At 39.4% G+C, this 19,803-nt stretch overlaps 1 protein-coding gene across 3 annotated transcripts in view; it reads right to left on the bottom strand.

Annotated features, from left to right (window-relative positions):
* Positions 1-19,803, bottom strand: part of ACSL4 (acyl-CoA synthetase long chain family member 4) — an 80,931-nt gene that overhangs the window by 7,242 nt on the left and 53,886 nt on the right. For all 3 annotated transcript variants that reach the window (XM_078063986.1, XM_078063987.1, XM_078063988.1), the window contains exons 10-15: positions 15,389-15,528; positions 14,307-14,479; positions 12,211-12,285; positions 9,339-9,530; positions 7,771-7,885; positions 3,968-4,125 (exon numbers count right to left, since the gene is read on the bottom strand). In XM_078063986.1, coding sequence (XP_077920112.1) covers positions 3,968-4,125; positions 7,771-7,885; positions 9,339-9,530; positions 12,211-12,285; positions 14,307-14,479; positions 15,389-15,528 — 853 coding nt within the window. The remainder of the gene's footprint in view (positions 1-3,967; positions 4,126-7,770; positions 7,886-9,338; positions 9,531-12,210; positions 12,286-14,306; positions 14,480-15,388; positions 15,529-19,803) is intronic.

Raw genomic sequence — 19,803 nt, 5'->3', positions numbered from 1 at the left:
ATCCAGACAGGGTGCCCTTTTCCAGCAGGAAGTAGCCAGAGTGGTCACTGTCCCAATTCCTTCAAGATCGAGGAATGACTATAAAGCAAGGGAAAGTGAAACCATGCCCATAAGGTCAATGAGGTTGAAACTAACAGGAAATTTCAAGCTTGTTTTTCAGAGACCTATTTCTCCTGAATCAGCTACTGTTTCTTTCCAGACCCCACTAAGGAATCCACTAAGCCCCCTCTGCAGAGGCATAAACTGAAGGTCACAGGTATGGTTCCAGCCTATGAACAAGCAAGGCTCTACACTCCTTCCCTGAGATAAGGAGCCCAAGACCCCATCCAGTTTATACTGGTTCACGGAGCTGGCTCCTAGCCCTTCACCTTGTCCTAAGATGACCTCCTGAAGGCAGGAGCCAAATTAGTCTCATTTTAATGTTAAGTCTCTACCCCCAAGTGAAATGGGATTTGCTCAATGTGCAAGCTCCATCTGTCCTCATTAAGAGTCATAAATTTCCCCGCCCTTTTCCTCAATATGTATGTATTCCTAACCACTATGATTATTTGAGAAAACAAAAAACAAAGAAAAAACCCCATCCTCTTCCCCCTTTGGGGAGGTGGATTTGAGGCTTGCCCTCCTGTCTCCTTGTTTGGCTGCCTCCAAAATAAACCCTCTCTTTGTTGCATACTCCAGGTCTCAGGGATTGACTTTGTTGTGTGATAGCACCCAAAGTTGGGTCTGGTTACGTACCTCACACTTCTGTTTAAAATATGAAGAGGCCATCTATAAAAGATGCATGATTTCAGGAAGATTTAGCTGAACACAATCAAGACTATTTTATACTTTTTGCATTCAGTCTCTGAAATTGTCATTAGAAGCAAAAGTTTGGCCAGATAAATATTTTGTGGCACAGGAAAACTAGGATTTATACACTGAAGCTCATGATTATTGTATATTATCGAAATCATTAATTGTTTGATTTCATGCCTCAGTCTCAGAAAGTTATGAGGACCCAGCAGGTCCTAGAATTTTATTCCATTTTTCACCTGATTGTGATCTAGGTTGACTTTCCACATTATTGCTTTTACATAGTGAAATGTACGATGACAAATTATTTAAGTTGCATTTTCCCCATTAGTACATTCAGAGAGTGATGAAGAATAACAGCCTATTAGCTAAAATACTTTTTGAAATACTACATTAAAAAATTAGGATCTGTATCAAAGAAAATTCTGGTAGCCCGATGACAGTAATATAGAAAGTATGGTATATCAATAATACTATAACTGACAAAGCCATCTTAAAGAAAAAAACATTAAGCCCCTATTTTTATGGTAACAAAGTAACTTAATTTTGAATCTGATTATGTTAATAGGCCATCTGTTATTTAAAACTTTATAGTGTCCAGAGTTAACTCTAAGAATGTTCTTCTTGGGGGCACCTGGGTGGCTCGGTTGGTTAAGCATCTGCCTTCAGCTCAGGTCATGATCTCAGGTTCCTGGTATGGAGCCCGGCATCAGGCTCCCTGCTCAGCAGGGAATCTGCTTCTCCTTCTCCCTCTGCCCCTCCCCCTGCTTGTGCATGCTCTCTCTCTCTCTTCCTCTCTCTCTCTTTCTCTCAAATAAATAACTAAAATCTTAAAAAAAGAACGTTCTTCTTGGGGAAAAATAGTTTTGTAACTTCAACCTGGTAGCTAATATTACAAACTAATAAGTGGAACCTAAATAGTTAATTTAAAAGAATAAATTATAGTAGCCTAGTTAGGGAAACAGGGGTGCTTGTATATCTCTGATAAAAGCATAAACTAGTCTACAGTTTTTCTGGGGGACAAGGAAGTTATATGGCAACAGAGCGGAAAAAAGCCTTTAAAATATACATTTTCTTTGACTCGGAAATTCAATTTCCAGGGATTCATACTAAAAAAATAATTAAGTAAATAACTGAGTATACATGATATGTGTTATATTTGTTTACAGTGTGTGTGTGGGGGAGAGGAACTCACCTTAAAAGTCCAACAAAGACTTAAGTGGATACTCATATACTAGAATACTATTTACTGATTAAAAATGACAATGCAATTCTGTATCTACTGATTTAGATACATGTCACCGAGACGCTGACAGGTTAGGTATGTATACCAGAAACAATGGAACATCACCACCCAAAGATAACTACGAGAAAGCAATTTTTTTTACTTCCTCCTTTATCATTTTCTGCACTAATATTTTACAATAAATATACATAACCTGATCAGGAAAATGATACTTTCATTTTTTAGGAGGGGAAGCAACAAGGTTAAAACTGGGTAAATAGCTTCCTATTAAACAGGAAGAGTTCACAGTTTCTCTCTGTTCCCTTGGAAAATAATTTAAACAGTTTTAAATAATTTTTAAAATTAAAAACCACAAGGAAACAGCTGAAATGAGAGAAAGAGGACACTGGGTGAGAGTTCAACAAAATTTTGGAAGACCCAAAGCAAACAGACTAGTGGTAACTGATGGAGAGTTGAGGGAGCTAAAAGCTAACTGCCAAAAAAATATAAAAATAAAAAAATAATTTAAAAAATAAAGACATAAAAGCTAACTGCCAACAGAGGACACCAGTGAGAGACAAATGGACCTCCTGAGCCAATGCCTCTGAAGACAGAGATGAGGGATACACTGAAAAAAGAGTGCTGGCCCTCAGTCTGTTTTCAGAGGACAGTTCTTCTCCCTCATCTTGCCTTCCCCAAGCAGGCCCGCAACAGGTTTGCTTTTTGGAAAGGCTGAACTAGAGAGACTCTGGACTCCAAGGACACTAGATACGACAGAAGGAGGGAGTAGAGCTGAAAACAAAAGGATGCTGTGAGGGTAAGAGCCACCCACCCCACCCCCAACCCCTTTCCAATTTCCTCTTTTTGGGTCCCCGAATAGGCAGTCAGGCTACTATCCTCCAGGCAAGAGACTCAAGAAGTCTTTTTCGCAGAAATGGGTTGATTTAAGATACTAACTTTGAATAACCAGTCAGTGAAGCCCAGTAAGCTTTCCAAACAGTATTTTAGTGCCTCGTTCTCAAATATGAATGGACAGACAGGGATCCACAGGTACAGGAGAGGATATGACCAAAGCAAGCAGGAAGGGGAACTTGGAGGAAATGAACAATAACACGAGAAGAATACGTCAGAAAAGGAATCCCTTGAACATCCTCGGGGAGTAAGTGACAACACACTGAGTGCATTCATGAAAGAGCAACAGGATGTTATTAAAAGAGCATGGAGAAAAGAGGAAAGAGCTCTTGAAAATTAAAATTCTGATATTGGAAGTTGGAAATTCAATAGACAGAGAGATGATAAAGTGGAGGGACCCCACCAGAATGTAAAACAAAAAGGATGAGATAGAAAACAGAAGGGAAAAAAAAGATACTAAAACTAGAGGATGAAAGCAGGAGGTCCAACAGCCATATAAAAGTCGTCCCAGATAAAGACACAAACACAGAACTTGGGGGAGAAAAACTATAAAAAGAGCGAGCAAGCAAACAAAAAAAGATAAATGGATATTTCCCATAAGTAAAGGGCAGAGATCTATAGATTGAAAGGGCCCACACCAAGTTACTATATGCAATGAAAAACGATAAGAGATGCACACCAGGGCACCTCATCATGAACTATCAGAACAAAGATGGACCATTCCAAACAGAGGCTGACCAGTTAGCTGGGATGTTGTAACATGCAATAAAGAACTAGGTAAGTTATTCTACTATATGACATTTAAGGATCTTTCCAACATACAAATACGTATGTATATATTAAAATATATAATGTGTATATATAACATGCATAACTTATATATATATATATATAATTTTTTTCAAGATGTAGGTTTTAAAAACCCTGTATTTTATTATGAAAACAAAATAATTAGATAGACATCTCAAAGAGCCTAATGCACAAGACATCATTAAATGACTTCTAGGGACTTCAACAGACAAGTAATTTCTTACTTACTGGCATTGGCAGCTTCTCTAATTTCTTTCAGTATTTCAGCTTCCATGGCAGGGTTATTGCAGATATCAACCCAAGATCCTTCCACTCCTTTCTGTTGTGCCAAAAGTGTCAACCTTTTCTGATTAGGAACCACAAAACTAATCACATAGGACTGATCACTAGAAAATTAGAAAATAACACAAAATGGAAATTAAAACATTGAGAACAATTGTAAGTTATTGACTGGAACAGTACACATAATTCCAAATACATATTTCTCTTAAGTGTTACAGTTTCATTAAGACGTAATAAAACCCAGGGCTCCTAGGTCAGTTAAGCAGTTAAGCATCTGCCTTCAGCTCAGGTCATGATCCCAGGGTCCTAGGATCTGAGCCCCACGTTGGGCTCTCTGCTCAGCAAGAGCCTGCTTCTCCCTCTCCCTGCCGCTCCCCCTGCTTATACTCTCTCTCTGTCAAATAAATAAAATCTTTTATAAAAAGAAGTAATAAAACCCATAGTACTGGCATAAAGACAGACATTTAACCAATGGATTAGAACAGAAAGCCCAGAAATAAACCCCTGCACATATGGTCAATTGATCTTCAATAAGGGTGCCATCATCCCTCAATGGGGAAAGGACAGTCTCTTCAACAAATGGGTGTTCAGAGAATTGGATATCCATTTGCAAAGGAATGAAGTTGGACCCTTAGCCCATACTACACACAAAAAGTAACTCAAAATAGATCAAGGACCTAAACATGTAAGAGGTAAAATATGTCTACAAGAAAATACAGGGGAAAGGATTCATGACACTGGATTTGACAATGCTTTCTCAGATATGACACCAAAAGCAGAGGCAACAAAAGAAAAAACTGATAAATGGGAGTACAACAAAAATTTAAAATTTCAGCATACCAAAGGACATAGTCAACAGTGTGAAAAGTCAATCTATGGAGCTGTAGAAAATATTGGTTAGATATCTGATAAGAAGTTAATATCCAGAATATATAAAGAACTCCTATAACTCAATAGCAAAAAATAAAACCCAATTAAAAAATGGCCAAAGACCTAAAACTTGTAAAACTCCTAAAAGAGTATGGGGTAAGCTCCTTGACATCAGTCTTGAAAATGTGTATTGTTGGATTTTGTACCAAAAACAAAGGCAACGAAAGCAAAAATAAATAAGTGGCACTATACCAAACTAAAAAGCTCTGCACAACAAAGGAAACCATTAACAAAATGAAAAGGCAACCTACAGGGGTGACTGGGTGGCTCAGTCAGTTGAGCATCTGACTCCTGATTTTGGCTCAGGTCATGATCTCAGGGTCACGGGATCGAGCCCCACATCGAGCCCCACATTGGGTTCCATGCTCAGTGGGGAGTCTGCTTGAGATTCTCTCTTTCCCTCCCCCCTCCCAAATAAATCAATCAATCTTAGAAAAAAAAAAAGGAAAGGCAACCTACAGAATAGGAGAAAATATTTGAAAATCATTTATCTGGTAAGGGATTAATATTAAAAACTCATAAAGAAGTCCTACAACTCAAGAGACAAAAAATCCAATTAAAAAATGGGCAGAGAAAGAGAAAAAACATTTTTCCAAAGAAGACATACAAATGGCCAGCAGGCACATGAAAAGGTGCTCAACATCACTCATCATCAGAGAAATAAATGCAAATCAAAACCACAATAAGATATCATCTCACACCTGTTAGAATGGCTATCATCAAACAGACAAGAGATGACAAGTGCTGGCGAGGATGTGGAGAGAAGGAACATGGCACACTGTTGGCAGGAATGTAAATTGGTGCAGCTGCTATAGAAAACAGTGTGGCTGTTCCTCAAAAAATTAAAAACAGAATTACTGTATGATCTAGCAATTCAATTGCTTGGACAAAGAAATATAAATCCAAAGGATATGAAAAGATATTAAAGGGATATCTGCCTTCCCATGTTCATTGCAGCATTAGTCACAAAAGCCAAGATAAAGAAACAACCTGTGCTCATCAATGGATGAATAAAGAACACGTGGTATGGAAATATCATTCAGCTATGAGAAAGAAACTTCTGCCATTTGTGACAACATGGATGAACCCTGAGGGCATTATACTAAGTGAAATAAACCAGACAGAGGAAGACAAATACTGCATGGTATCACTTACATGTGGAATCTTAAAAAAAAAAGAAAAGTCAAACTCATAGAAACAGAATAGAAAAGTGGTTGCCAGGGGCTGGGGGAAACAGGAACAGGTTGGTAAAAGGGTACAAACTTTCAGCTAGAAGATAAATAGGGTTTGAGGGTCTAATGTAAAACATGGTGACTACAGTGGATAACACTATATTGTAAAACTGAAAAGAGGAGAGAACAAATTTTTAATGAGCAAAGGACTTGACATTTCTCTAGCAGTCATACACAAATAGCCAACAAGCATATGAAAAAATGCTCCATATCACTAATCATTAGTGGGGAGATATCCCTTCATACCCATTATGATGACTCCTATCAAAAAAATAGAAACAAATGTTGGTGAGGATGTGGAGAAATGTGAACGCTTGTGCAGCGTTGGTAGGAATGTAAAAATGGTGGTGTTGCTGCCCTGGTAAACAGTACGGCAGTTCCTCAAAATATAAATATAGAACTACCATAAGACCTGGCAATCCCACGTCTGGATATATATCCAAAAGAACTGAGAGTAGGATCTTGAAGAGATATTTGTATAACCATGTTCATAGCAGTAGTATTCACAGTAGTCAAGACGTAGAAGCCACCAAAGTTGTCCATTGATGGATGAATAGATACACAAAATATGGTCTATATACCCAATGGAACATTTTTTTAAAGACTTTATTCATTTGAGAAAGATGAAAGGGGGAGAGAGAGAGAGAGAGAGAGAGAGAGAGACCGAGACCATGAGCCGAGGGAGGGGCAGAGGAAGAGGGAGAAGCAGACTCCCTCCTGAGCAGGGAGCCCAACATGGGGCTCAATCCCAGGACCCTGAGATCATGACCTGAGCCAAAGGCAGACTCGTAACCGACTGAGCCACCCAGATGCCCCCATCCAGTGGAACATTACTCCGCCTGAAAAAGGAAGGGAAATTCTGACACCTGCTACAATATAGATGAACCCTGAGGACATTATGCTGAGTGAAGGAAGCCAGTCACAAAAAGACAAATACTGTATGATTCTACTTATATGAGGTATCTAGACTAGTCAAATTCACAGAAGCAGGAAGGAGAATGGTGGGGGCCAGGGACTGGGGCCAGGGAAAATGGGGAGTTGTTTAATAGCTAGAGAGTTTCGATTTTGCAAGAGAAAAAGTTCCGGAGACTGACTGCACAATGATGTGAATATACATAACACTAGTCAACTATACACTTAGAAATGGTTAAGATGGTAACTTTTATGTTCTGTGGGGTTTTTTTTTATAATTACATTTTTAAAGGGTGTGATAAAGCCCCTAAAAATAAACCCTATTAACACATAAAGGAAATGGTCCAATCTCTAAGGTTTTTGATTTAGAAAACTTGTACTAGCTGTGTGAACTTCTTAGGAAAATTAACAACTTAGTGGTTAAGGATGTTAAATGAAGTAAGTTTTGTGGCACAGCTAAGTATTAAGCAAGGCGTAGTAGGTGTCGAAGAATTACTTAAAATGTCTCAATCATCTCGAATGATCTTCAAGCTGGTTAACTTTCAGAAACGTGTAACACTCCCCAGTGCTGATGAAATGTTGGTGTTTCCCTTATGATTATAGATGATCAAAATGATTTCCAGTTGTCCTTTTACTGTAAGTACAAGGAAGCACAAATGCAACTTTTAAAATTACCTTTTGGCAAACGCACAGATGTTGTCTATAAGTGGACAGTTCTTGAGTGCTGCTTCTACTTTCCCCAGAGATACATATTCTCCTGCTTGTAATTTCACCAGATCTTTCTTACGATCTGTAAGATGAAGAATGAGGAATGTTAAGTCACCCACAGTCCACTTTCTTAGGGTATGCACAATTCTGATTTTCTTTCACTCTCACTGCCTTCATCTTGATTGACCAAGAGACTTCTTTGAAAATCTTCTTATATATAATGCTTGCCCATACACGTCAGTTAAAAAGAAGACACCATGGGGCGCCTGGGTGGCTCAGTTGGTTAAGCGACTGCCTTCGGCTCAGGTCATGATCCTGGAGTCCCTGGATCGAGTCCCGCATCAGGCTCCCTGCTCGGCAGGGAGCCTGCTTCTCCCTCGGACCCTCCCCCCTCTCATGTGCTCTCTCTCTCTCTCTCATTCTGTCTCAAATAAATAAATAAAATCTTTAAAAAAAAAAAAAAAAAAAGAAGACACCATGCTGAAGAGGTACTGGCTAAAATGCTAGACCCCATACAGAATGCTTCGGTATCTTATTATAATCTTAACCACCATAATAAAGTGAATAGAAGGAACAGGATCTCAGAGCATTCGATTTGAATGGCAGCTCTGCCCATTACAAGCCACGTGAGCCTGGGCATGTCGGCTGACCTCTCCAACCCTCAGTTTTATCAGAGATACTGATACAAGCATGTAGCACAACGTCTGGCATAGGGAACGTGGTTAATAAATGTGAATTCCCCATTTTCCATATTTGACTTCATCTTGTTAAAATGACAGTGCTCCTGGCACTGGACGGCCTGGCTTGAGTAATCACCGGTTGCCTTACAACATTCGTACGCATGCCGGCTTGCCTGCCTCTAGCCTGGGAACCCACTCTACATGCCCACAGAAACCACCTTTGATTCCAGTGCAAATAAGGATCAAGAAAAAAAGGCAGAGGAGGGAGGGGGTTGGTTCTAGATTGAGCCATGCTCACTGGGGCTTTCCCCAGCAGAGCTAACTTCTAGATGAAGAACCACTTTTCCCAGGAAATCTCTAACTATATGCAGGGACAGATTTAATGGACCACAAGAGATATGACTGAGGAAATTTTACGGCTTGAAAAGAACCTGACTAGGACCCTACAGACTGGTCCTTCCCAACTAGTTAGGCAAATTTTCATTTTAGGTTCTGCCTGCCTCAAGTGAATAGCATAAGGGCTCTCTTGGAGCTAAAAGTCTCTTGCAGGAGGCTCACTGAGGGCAGTGTCAAACCAACTGACATTCGCAGAAGAATGCATTGCTGTTGAGGATTTATAATTTTCTACGGTTCGAGGATAGCTGGAGCTATAGAAATAGCCACTAGGGAAAGTAAGGTGTCCACACTGCTTCCTGAGTGGGGAGGTCAATGGTGAGGGATTCTATCCTGTGGTGTCCTATGATACTCTAGGTAGGGTATGTTACAGTAGATGGCCATACAGTACCATGTGTAGTTGACCAAAAAAATACCTCTTTGAGCAAGCTTTGTTTTCTCCCAAAAAGAGAATACACTGACCTATAATCTGTAAACATCCATCAGGATGAAATTCTCCAATGTCACCAGTGCAAAACCACCTTTGGCCATTTTCATCCACAGAATAATCCTCTGCCGTTTTCTCTTCATTTTTAAAATACCCCATGGAGATATTCTGTCCACCAATTACAATTTCGCCTCTGGGGTTTGGCTTGTCATGAATTGTATAACCACCTGGAAGTCATTAAATGAAATTAGTTACTGTTCTAACACAGAATGTACTTGTATTCATTCTTAAAACTCCTATACTAATATGTTTCTGTGGATCAAATGTTATGTCACTTTATGGGAGAATATTAGTTTATATTTATTCACATTGATGTGAGGATCATGAGTCACTGTAATTTCAGAAGTACCAAGGAAGGCTCAATGATAATCACCAACCACCAACTATGCCAAACTTTCCCAATGACCAAAAAATTTCACACTTAGAAATGGGCTTCATAGAGCTCTGTTAAGACTAAAGTACCCGCAAGAAGGGTAACATTTGAAGGTGTTATAAGTAAATTACCAATATGATGATATCCATGCATTTCAGATTTTTTTCTAAAGAGGTTTTATTTTTTATTTATTTTAAAATTTTATTTAAATTTTTTATTATTATGTTAATCACCATACATTACATCATTAGTATTTGAAGTAGTGTTCCATGATTCATTGTTTGCGTACAACACCCAGTGCTCCATGCAGAATGTGCCCTCTTTAATACCCATCACCAGGCTAACCCAACCTCCTACCCCCCTCCCCTCTAGAACCTTCAGTTTGTTTTTCAGAATCCATCGTCTCTCAATTTTTGTTAGTAACATACAGTGCAGTATTGGTTTCAGGAGAATTTTGTGATTCATCACTTACATACAACACCCAGTGCTCATCACAACAAGTGCCCTCTTTAATACCCATCACCCAACTAGCCCATCCCCCACCCACTTCCCTCTATCAACCCTGTTTGTTCTCTATCGTTAAGAGTCTCTTTTGGTTTGTTTCTCTCTCTCCTTTTTTTTAAAGATTTTATTTCTTTATTTTAGACGAAGAGAGAGCGAGAGAGAGAGAGAGAGAAAGAGAGCACGAGTGTGGTGGGGGAGGAGGGAGAAGCAGGCTCCCCACTGAGCAGGGAGCCCTGCATGGGGCTTGATCCCAGGACCCTGGGGTCATGACCTGAGCTGGAGGCAGACGCTTAACTGACTGAGCCACCCAGGCACCTCTCTCTCTCTCTTAAGGTTTTAATACAAGAGAGCGGGTAGGAAGTGCCTACCAAAGGCAACACCACTAAGTGAGAGGGAAAGGGAGGTTAGGAGAAACAGGAAGGAAACTTTATTTTCTTAACTTGGCCTATGACCAGTCATGACTTCAAAAGTTAGAACACGAAATAACTGACAATAACTCTGAAATATCTTACCACTACTCATTATCTATTCATTGTTGAAAAAATCTTACTTTAAGGGAAATAGACAAAAATCTGAATTCATAACCTGAGATGTTGATTGGATTTTATGTCCTAAAAGAATTAAAGCTGCTCTTAAAATTTTTAACCTAGTCAGTATTTGAATTGGACGAAACCCACTGTACGTAAAACATTAAGATCATTCCTATTTCAGAAAGCAAAGGTTCCTTCATAGCAAGGAAAGCTCCAAATACATTTGCAAAAATGGACCTACTCCCCCAAATGGACATTAAGGCACAAGACCAGAAAATCAGAGAAAAAAAATTACAGGCAAAATTCGCCTTACCAAGTTGTAGTGATACACCTTGTTTCTCTGATTTCATTGCCTCATAAATAACCCATCTAATAAAAAAATAGTGATGCTGAGACTCAATACAGCCAGACCCATATTCCCTATATTCTCTTCAGATTTCCATCCTAGAATTGGAACGGCATGACCATGGGAGGACTTATTCCCAAGATGCAAAACTCTTGGGAATGCAACTGGATTTTAAATGTGGTTTTTAAAAAGAAGTGGCCATTTGCTCACGGAGCACCGACAATAATGCACATCATAAGAAAGTCACAGGAGAGAAACAATTTTAGGGACTTCAAGTTTATGTGAGATAAAGCCCATTCATTTTCTTGGGTTTGAACAACCTAGGGGAATTGTCCTAGAAGGTAACTAACTGGTCCTTTAAATTTCCAGTCTATGGCTCCATCCCAAGGTGAATACTCCCTTTTAAAATTGTAAGCCTTTTAATTACTTTTGCTCTATCTGGCAAGGCCAAGCTGTTAATTATTTTGCAGTTAATGCACATATTTAGTATTTTTCACAATTTCATCAGGAAGACTGGTTTACTTTTGCCTTCAGCTGATTTATAAAAAGGATTATCGCCAATATCTGTAAAGTGCAAGCTTCCTTTTGTAGTCACATATAAAAATAAAATTACACAAATAGCTGGAGAATTGAGTCTCAACTGTGAAAACGTTTGCTGGGGTCAAGAGCTAAGGGATTGGTGTGTGTGTGTGTGTGTGTGTGTGTGTGTGTGTGTGTGTGATGAATCACTCTATCCCCTAAAAATCTGGGGTTTCATTTTCCAGCCCCAACCCTCCTCACTAGCAAAGTGGAGCTTCAAAAGATAGGATATGGCTCCTTCTCCAAACCCAGGGAATGGCCCACTAAGAATGTTTTTCCTCTTCACCATCAAGTATTCTCAAGTTCAGAATCACCATGCCTTGATTCTAGAGATTTTCTTTTCCTCTTCGGAACCTAAAGATGTTACTGAGGAGAAAGCAAGCACAGGGAACGAGCAACAGCAAAGATTCACTCGCTACCACAGACAACCTAACCCTTCAAAGACTGGGTATCTTGAGGCTCAAGGTGGTTTTCAGCACATCTAGAACCAGTAGAGCTTGTCATCAAATTCTTACCTTCCTGCCAGTCTTTTAGCTTAATTTCACAGCAAATGAGAGGGGCACCCACTCTGCCAGTAGTATAGTCAGTAACTACGAGGGAAAAAGCAACAAAGATATTAGCATACCACATTTCAGACCCGCGTGAGACCAGGAATACTGGAGTCCGAGCCGGAGTCTCACAGATGACAAGAGAGAGGCCATGATGAGTGCAGTGCAAAGCGTGGTCAGGGTTTCAATATTTCAACTTCATTTCGACAGTGCAATCAATTCCAGTGTTGTCACATCATTTTTGCTTCTCACAGGCTATGTTTCAGATAATTAAGTACAAACACCTCTGGTAAAAGAGGAGAGCTGGCTCCGCCATTATCTACCTCAGATTCCAGTAAGACAGATTTGGAGCGGAATTCCTTCTCTACCACTCACTGTGGCTGTGTGACTCGGACAAATTACTTAGCCCCGTGAAGCCTCCATTTCCTCACCTATTACATGGGGATAGTAAGAAAACCTCCTTCTTAACCGGAATATGTTGTCAGGATTAAATGAGATGATGCGTGGAAGGGGCTTAACACTTCCGGGCACAAACTAAGCTTTTGATAAACATTAGCTGCCGTTACCAACCATGATGAGGATGATGACGATGATGATATTCTCCTTTTGTAATAGGGAAGTACTGCTCTCCATAGCAGTACTTCCCCGTGATCAAGTATTTACAGATAGCCAATAATGTACCTAGCATTATATTAAACACTGAAAAGAGAAAACACATAAAGGATAAGGAGACTGTGCCCTCAGTGAGCTTACTAACAAATTACCTGGGCCAAACTGCATATGAAACAATTTAGAGCACATTTAAATACTCAACTGCACGGTACCAGAAGTGAGCACAACGGTACCTCAGAGACTAGAAAGATCAATGTAAAATTGGGAAAGCCTTAATTGAAGAGTTGGGCATGAAAAGGCAGCTGTGACCAGTTAGCCAAAAGGGCATTCCAAGAGAAGGGAACAGAAAATACAGAGAGGTGAGAGCAAGAAAGGCCATATGAGAAAGAGTGAGAAGACGGGCTTGTCTGGAGAGCAGAGCCAGGTACGTGGAGATGTGGGAAATCATGGAAAACAACGATGGGTACAATGGCACGAGATCGAAGATGTCTGGGGAGTTTGGTTCGCTGAGAATGAGGCGGTGTTTGAGGCAGAGGTGTCTACCACAAGTGCACAGGATCAACCCGAAGTGCTATCCTAGAGGCAGGCACAGCGGTGGAAAGGCTGTTTGCCTCGGAGCAGTGCGAAGGAATAAAAGGCTGGATGTCAAAGGTGGCATGCAGGGGAGGGAGCAATCCAACGAGGAAGTGGGAAGACCCGATCAAAGTTCAAGATATTTACTTAGATGACTTCAAAGCAAATGCCCCGAATGACTTTAAGGATGGTAACACCACTGTCGCAAACAATTTGTGAGGTGCAGAGATGGTCTGGAGTGCTGGCACCGATTTTGGACACAGTAAGTTGAAGTGAAAGTGGGATGATCCAAAAAAATCTTACTATACCCAGCGTTTCCCACCCCAGGATGATTCTGCCCCTCGGGGGATATCTGGTAATGTTTCCAGTCGTTCCACTGCCACAACTGGGAGGAGTGAATTCCTCCTGGCATCCATCCATCCGGCTGCTAAACACCTTATAATGCACAGGAGAGCTGAGCAATAAAGAACTATCTGGTTCAAACTTTCAGTGGTGCCAAAGTTGATAAACACTGCCCTAGGATGATGAAAATTAACAGAAGGAGAACAAACAAGAAGTCAGAGCAGGAAGATACATTCAAGAGGGAGCATAAAAATGATACTTTATTCCAAGAGGGCAGTTCTCCGAGGAAGTAATCATTTAGGGAGAGGAGATTAAAGGCCCACGGTGACAGAATCCTGAGGACTGACAAAATGGCATAAATATTTACAAGGCTTAAAAATAAAGAGCACACAAGATAGTTCAATTAGAAGTTACTGAAACTATTCAGGTTTGCCCTGAATCTGATATTACTCACGAGGTATAAAAATACCGTGGTTCCTAAAGCTAATGCAAATGCAAACTAACGTTGAATTATTTGCCACGTTACCAACACTTACCTTCCGTAACTGTCCCAGCACCGCACGATTCTGTGAGTCCATAACCCTGACCCACTGGGCAGCAGAAGCAGACATTCATGAATCGGTGTGTCTGCGGGGACAGTGGTGCTCCACCAGACAGCATCATGCGGACACTGCCTCCCAGCAAAGCCTTCACCTTCTTAAACAATAACCTTGAAAAAATGGAAAAGGGGGGGATCATTTTAATACATGCATACATTATTCTTGGTGACATCCTAATTTATAAGCTCTGAGCAAGATTGCTCAACTTTGGCTGGACACCTAAGTTTGAGAACCATGGTGGTAATTAATGAGAGGTTAACAAAGTGACGACTAATAGTGCTTTGACAAAAACGCCAGATGGTAGCTACACTTGTGGTGAGCGCAGCATAACGTACAGAGGGGTCGAATCACTATGTGATACGCCTGAAACTAAGGGAACGTTATGTGTCCACTGTACTTTAATTTTCAAAAATGCCAGAAAAACTCTTAAAAATGCAAAAAGAAGAGTACAGTGTCTGGAAATTGCTTTGACATACAGTAAATGAAAGAAAATGATGTCGTCAAAGGAAAATAAATTACAGCTCTCTTTAGAACATTTAGTTATTGACTTATCTCTCTCTTAATGAAAAATGCTTTCCCATCTCCACCTCCCCCAGCACCACATTTTAAATAGCTGTTATATTCATATGCTTATTATACTGTTTTATGAAGACAATAAATTAGAAACCTTCATGCAGAATAAAATCTTGAGTATCACTTTCAGTTGGACATGGCCCTTTTTAGACTCAAATGTCTTGATTTGAAAGTCTAGTTTTTCTTCACAAGACCAAATTTTATAATTGAATCTTAAATATTTACTCGACTATTAAAATTTGTTAAATTGCCACGATCGGAGCTCGGGGTCCTCTGTGTTGGCTGTGTAAGCAATGAGGGTTAGAAGTGAGTAAAAGAGAAACGCAACCTTATGATGATGGCAGCGATGCTCACACTAAATTAACTTGCCAGTTACTTATTCAGCTTCAGATGTAAACACACAAGATCTAAAGGCTCACACTATAGAGTCTATGACATGTACTTACAGATTGCAAAGTGGTGCATCATATCCCTTTTTGATCTGTTCCAATTTGTAATCATACCCTATCTTGAACAGCGTTTTCTGAATATAATTCATCTCTTGGACTTTGCTCATAACATTCTTATAAATTCTATCCATGATTTCCTAAAAGGTAAGCAAAATAGTCAATAATCTGAAAAGAATTACACCAACACTGAGACAGTCTTTAGTTGAAGATACCTTGTTTACAACATCTTAGGTAAAAGTCTTCAGTATAATGGATATTTTTATTATATAATTAATTTCACTGAATTTACTTGTTCGCGATTTCAAAAAGACTAGGGACAAGTATAGGGGTTTTTCAGTTCTATACACTAAGTTTACTTAAAATTTTTTTAAAAATGCTAACTAGAGTGTAAATAATTCATTCACCTCCCACATAAAAACCTTTTTTAATTCTTTTCTTTCAAATATATTCACTTATTTTCAAATAGCACCAGAACACCCAACTATGTTGAATCTAATCCTGGTGTTTTTGTCACTACTACCTTGTGACTCTTAGAGCATGGCAGAGAGATTTACAGAGCTTATTAAAAGAGTTTACTTACACAGTTTTCTAGAGTTTTATGTCCCTATAATTTAGGTATTTTGATTCCCTGTCAATAGAACCTAAGATAACAAAAAAGAATAGGATTCTTGCTCACAGCTCCTTGGAAAATTAAAAGTAGGACTAGGTTTGGGATACAGTGACTCCCAAGATAACATATAAAAAACAAAACAGGGGCGCCTGGGTGGCTCAGTCGTTAAGCGTCTGCCTTCGGCTCAGGTCACGATCCCAGGGTCCTGGGATCGAGCCCCGCATCGGGCTCCCTGCTCGGCGGGAAGCCTGCTTCTCCCTCTCCCACTCCCCCTGCTTGTGTTCCCTCTCTCGCTGTGTCTCTCTCTCTCAAATAAATAAAATCTTAAAAAAAAAAAAAAAAAAAAAACCAGAGAAGCAAAAAAGCCCAGACTATCACTAAATGTTTTCTTGAAATGACTTAGCACAAATTAATAAGAATTGTTGCACAAAGCACACCTATTTATAAATACCTGGTTTTAAATATTTAAAGTAGCAATTAGTATAAATTCAGTTGTGCTACAATGAATGACTTTAGGAATGGCTCTTTTGATATCAGAATAGAGCCATTCACAAATGAAGACAACAAAACCATCTCTTGCATTATGCTACATGAAATAAGGCAGACGGAAAAAGACAAATACCATATGATCTCACTTATATGTGGAATCTAAAAGAGCCAAACTCAGCAACAGAGAGTAGACTGGTGGTTGCCAGAAGCTAGGGGTGGGGGAAATAGAGAGATGTTGGTCCAAGGGTACAACATTATAGGAAGAAGATGAGTTAAGTCTTGGGGATGTAATGTACGGCACAGCATGGTGACTATAGCTAAAAAGACTGTACTGTATATTCGAAAGTTGTTAAAAGAGTAGGTCTTCAATGTTCTCATCACACACACACACATATACACACACGGTAACTATGTGAGGTGATGGGTGTGTTAAGTAACATTATTACAGTAATCATTTCACAATATATACGTATATCAAATCATCACATTATACACCCTGAACTGACACAATGTTCCGTCAATTGTATCTCAACAAAGCTGGGGGGGGGGTGCAGAGCACAGCACAGTATTCAAGCATGGTATAGCATTGTTCTGTCCATTTCCCCAGATGGAATCATTATTATAGAACTGAAATATTTGTCTAGATCTGTGACTGAGAAATTCCAAAAGTTCCCTTAAAGGACTTTAACATCCTGTAACCATCCCTCTTAAAAAAAGTGAATGGGATGTTGGGTGGGAAAAAAAACATATGGGAGTGAGACAGATGTGTGAGAACTGCCTCCACTGCTCCTTCCAGGAGATACGAGTCATAGGCACAGAAAGACCTCAATGAGGAAGGAACACAAACAATACAGTTGCAACAAGTTGGCAGGATTTACTATTAGCACATTAAGCCACCCTTTAGTTCAACCTAATAATTACATGATGTTCAACTGAGTCACTGCTTACAAGAAGAATTTATTCTAAATTCTCTCTGTGAATATATGATTTTTTTTTTTAAGATTTTATTTATTTATTTGACAGAGAGAGACACAGCGAGAGAGAGAACACAAGCAGGGGAAGAGGGAGAGGGAGAAGCAGGCTTCCCGTGGAGCAGGGAGCCCGATGCGGGGCTCGATCCCAGGACCCCAGGATCATGACTTGAGCCGAAGGCAGACGCCCAATGACTGAGCCACCCAGGCGCCCCTGAATATACGACTCTAAATGGATCTTTTATTCTGACCCAGGAAAGAAACTAACTCAGATAACAGAATCTACCAATTCTCAGTAAAAAAGATTTTTCTTTTGCTATTTTTTCTCATTTAATAAGCACTTAAGTAAAAATCTAAAAATGTATTTAAAACACATAAAACAAAATCATATCCAATTATTAAGGACAGCTGCTATTTTCATCTGCTTGTAGTTTTCAACCCTGATAAAAATAATCTGTTTTAGCCATTATATCTGATGTACTAAAGTCTGATTAATACGGGATAATTGAGTAGGTTGTTAATTATAGAATCTAACTGAATCAGAATCCATTATAAACTATAATATCTATTATTAAATGATAATTAGTGCTACAAATATTAACATTGGCATAATAAATATAATTTGAGAAAATGTTAAGGAATTTTTAATTTTGAAATGTATTACTTTGCATCTTCTCTTATTGGATCTTCTAATAATAGATGAAATGAATTTTTAAAAGGAACTGATAGGGTTAAACAGAGAAAAACTGTAACTACATAGGGAAAATATATGTCATATCATGAAACTAACATTTATTTTACATCAATAATTTTTACTGAGTACCTACTATATATAAGTAATGTATTATCTGAACAAGAAATTTAACATCTATTGTATATATGTATTATATAATTTAATAACTAATAGTAATGTTTAAAAATACACATGTACTATAATAATAGCATGTAATAATATACAAATGCCAAATATAAATATATAATATATGTATGTTTTCATAGGTGCATATATTTTTTTTAACTTTAAGGCCTATTTATAGAGGAGTAGGAAGAGCTAAGGGAACCAACAAAGTTGGGTGAAGCATCAAGGGACCAGCAACATGGGAGATTGTTTATTATCCCTAGACCTGAAGAAGTCACTGGAGAGAAGTAGGACTGGAACCCGGTAAGGACTATAGCCATGGGCAAGACCTGGTTACAGCCAGTGGGAAAGAAGAGACTGTCCAATGGGCGCCTGACAACTTCCCTAAACTACAGCCCAGCAGGGAAGGAGCAAAGTACGCAGACACCCTTCCCCATCCCCCCCATCCCCCCCACCCCTGCCTCCCTGCCCCGTGATCTCTCCTGAGTGCCAATAATTGGCTGAACCCAACCACAAATCGGAAGGCGAGCAAGCCCTGGTAATTCATCCACAGAAGCTAGCCTTCCAAGACACAAAGTAAAGAAGAATGGACAATGGCCTTTAGGCCTAAATTCAGACATTACTTCCTAGAGTCCTTGGCCCTTTTCCTTCCCTATGTTCTCTGATATGGTTTACTGGGGATTCCTGTACTTTGGGTAATAAAGCCAAAATACTGTTTCCCAAAACGAAACAATCTTAATTAGATAAGCATAGGAGTTAAGACTGACTCAGTTCACACTTAAACTTTAGCAAGTATGGGCTCTGTGACCTCAGGCAAGTTTTTTCCTTTATAAAACCAGAAAAACAGGACCCACCTAGCAGAGTCTTAGGGACGATTAAGTGAGATAATCCATTTAAAGCACTTAGCACAGTGCCTGGAACCTATCATTAGCATCACTTTCTTACGTTTTAATGAGAAGCTTCTTTCTGTTTGTAAACGTGCTGAATTCTACAGCACCTCTAAATAAAAAGGCAAAGTCCACTCTGACCTACCCTAATTCTTTAGTTATTTGGTAATTTTGTAATTAGAAGCTTAAAAAACAAAGTAACTTCCATCTGTAATTCTTAGAAAACTTGGGCTGAACACTTCACGATCTAATCTCTGACTTTCCATGTGCGAAAATAGTTCTGAGAAAGATATTGGGATAAGACTTAAAATCTGATCATAATACAAGCAAGTCATGATACACAGTCCCACTGGAGTTTCCGACCCTAAAAGTGCTAGAATATATTTGATTATGCAAGTTTGAAACATTGTGTTAAATATTTCAGGATTTATTATTAAAAGGCCAAAAAATGGGGCACTTGGGTGGCTCAGTCGGTTAAGCATTTGCCTTCGGCTCAGGTCATGATCCCAGGGTCCCGCATCAGGCTCCCTGCTCAGCAGGGGGTCTGCTTCTCCCTCTCCCTCTGCTCTCCCCCCCTACCCCCCCCGTGCTTGTGC

Source organism: Halichoerus grypus, chromosome X, assembly GCF_964656455.1.
Source record: "Halichoerus grypus chromosome X, mHalGry1.hap1.1, whole genome shotgun sequence".
In the NCBI taxonomy this organism is placed as follows: Eukaryota; Metazoa; Chordata; class Mammalia; order Carnivora; family Phocidae; genus Halichoerus; species Halichoerus grypus.
The sequence above is the reverse complement of the archived record's forward strand: the minus strand, read 5'-3'. Positions and strand labels throughout refer to the sequence as shown.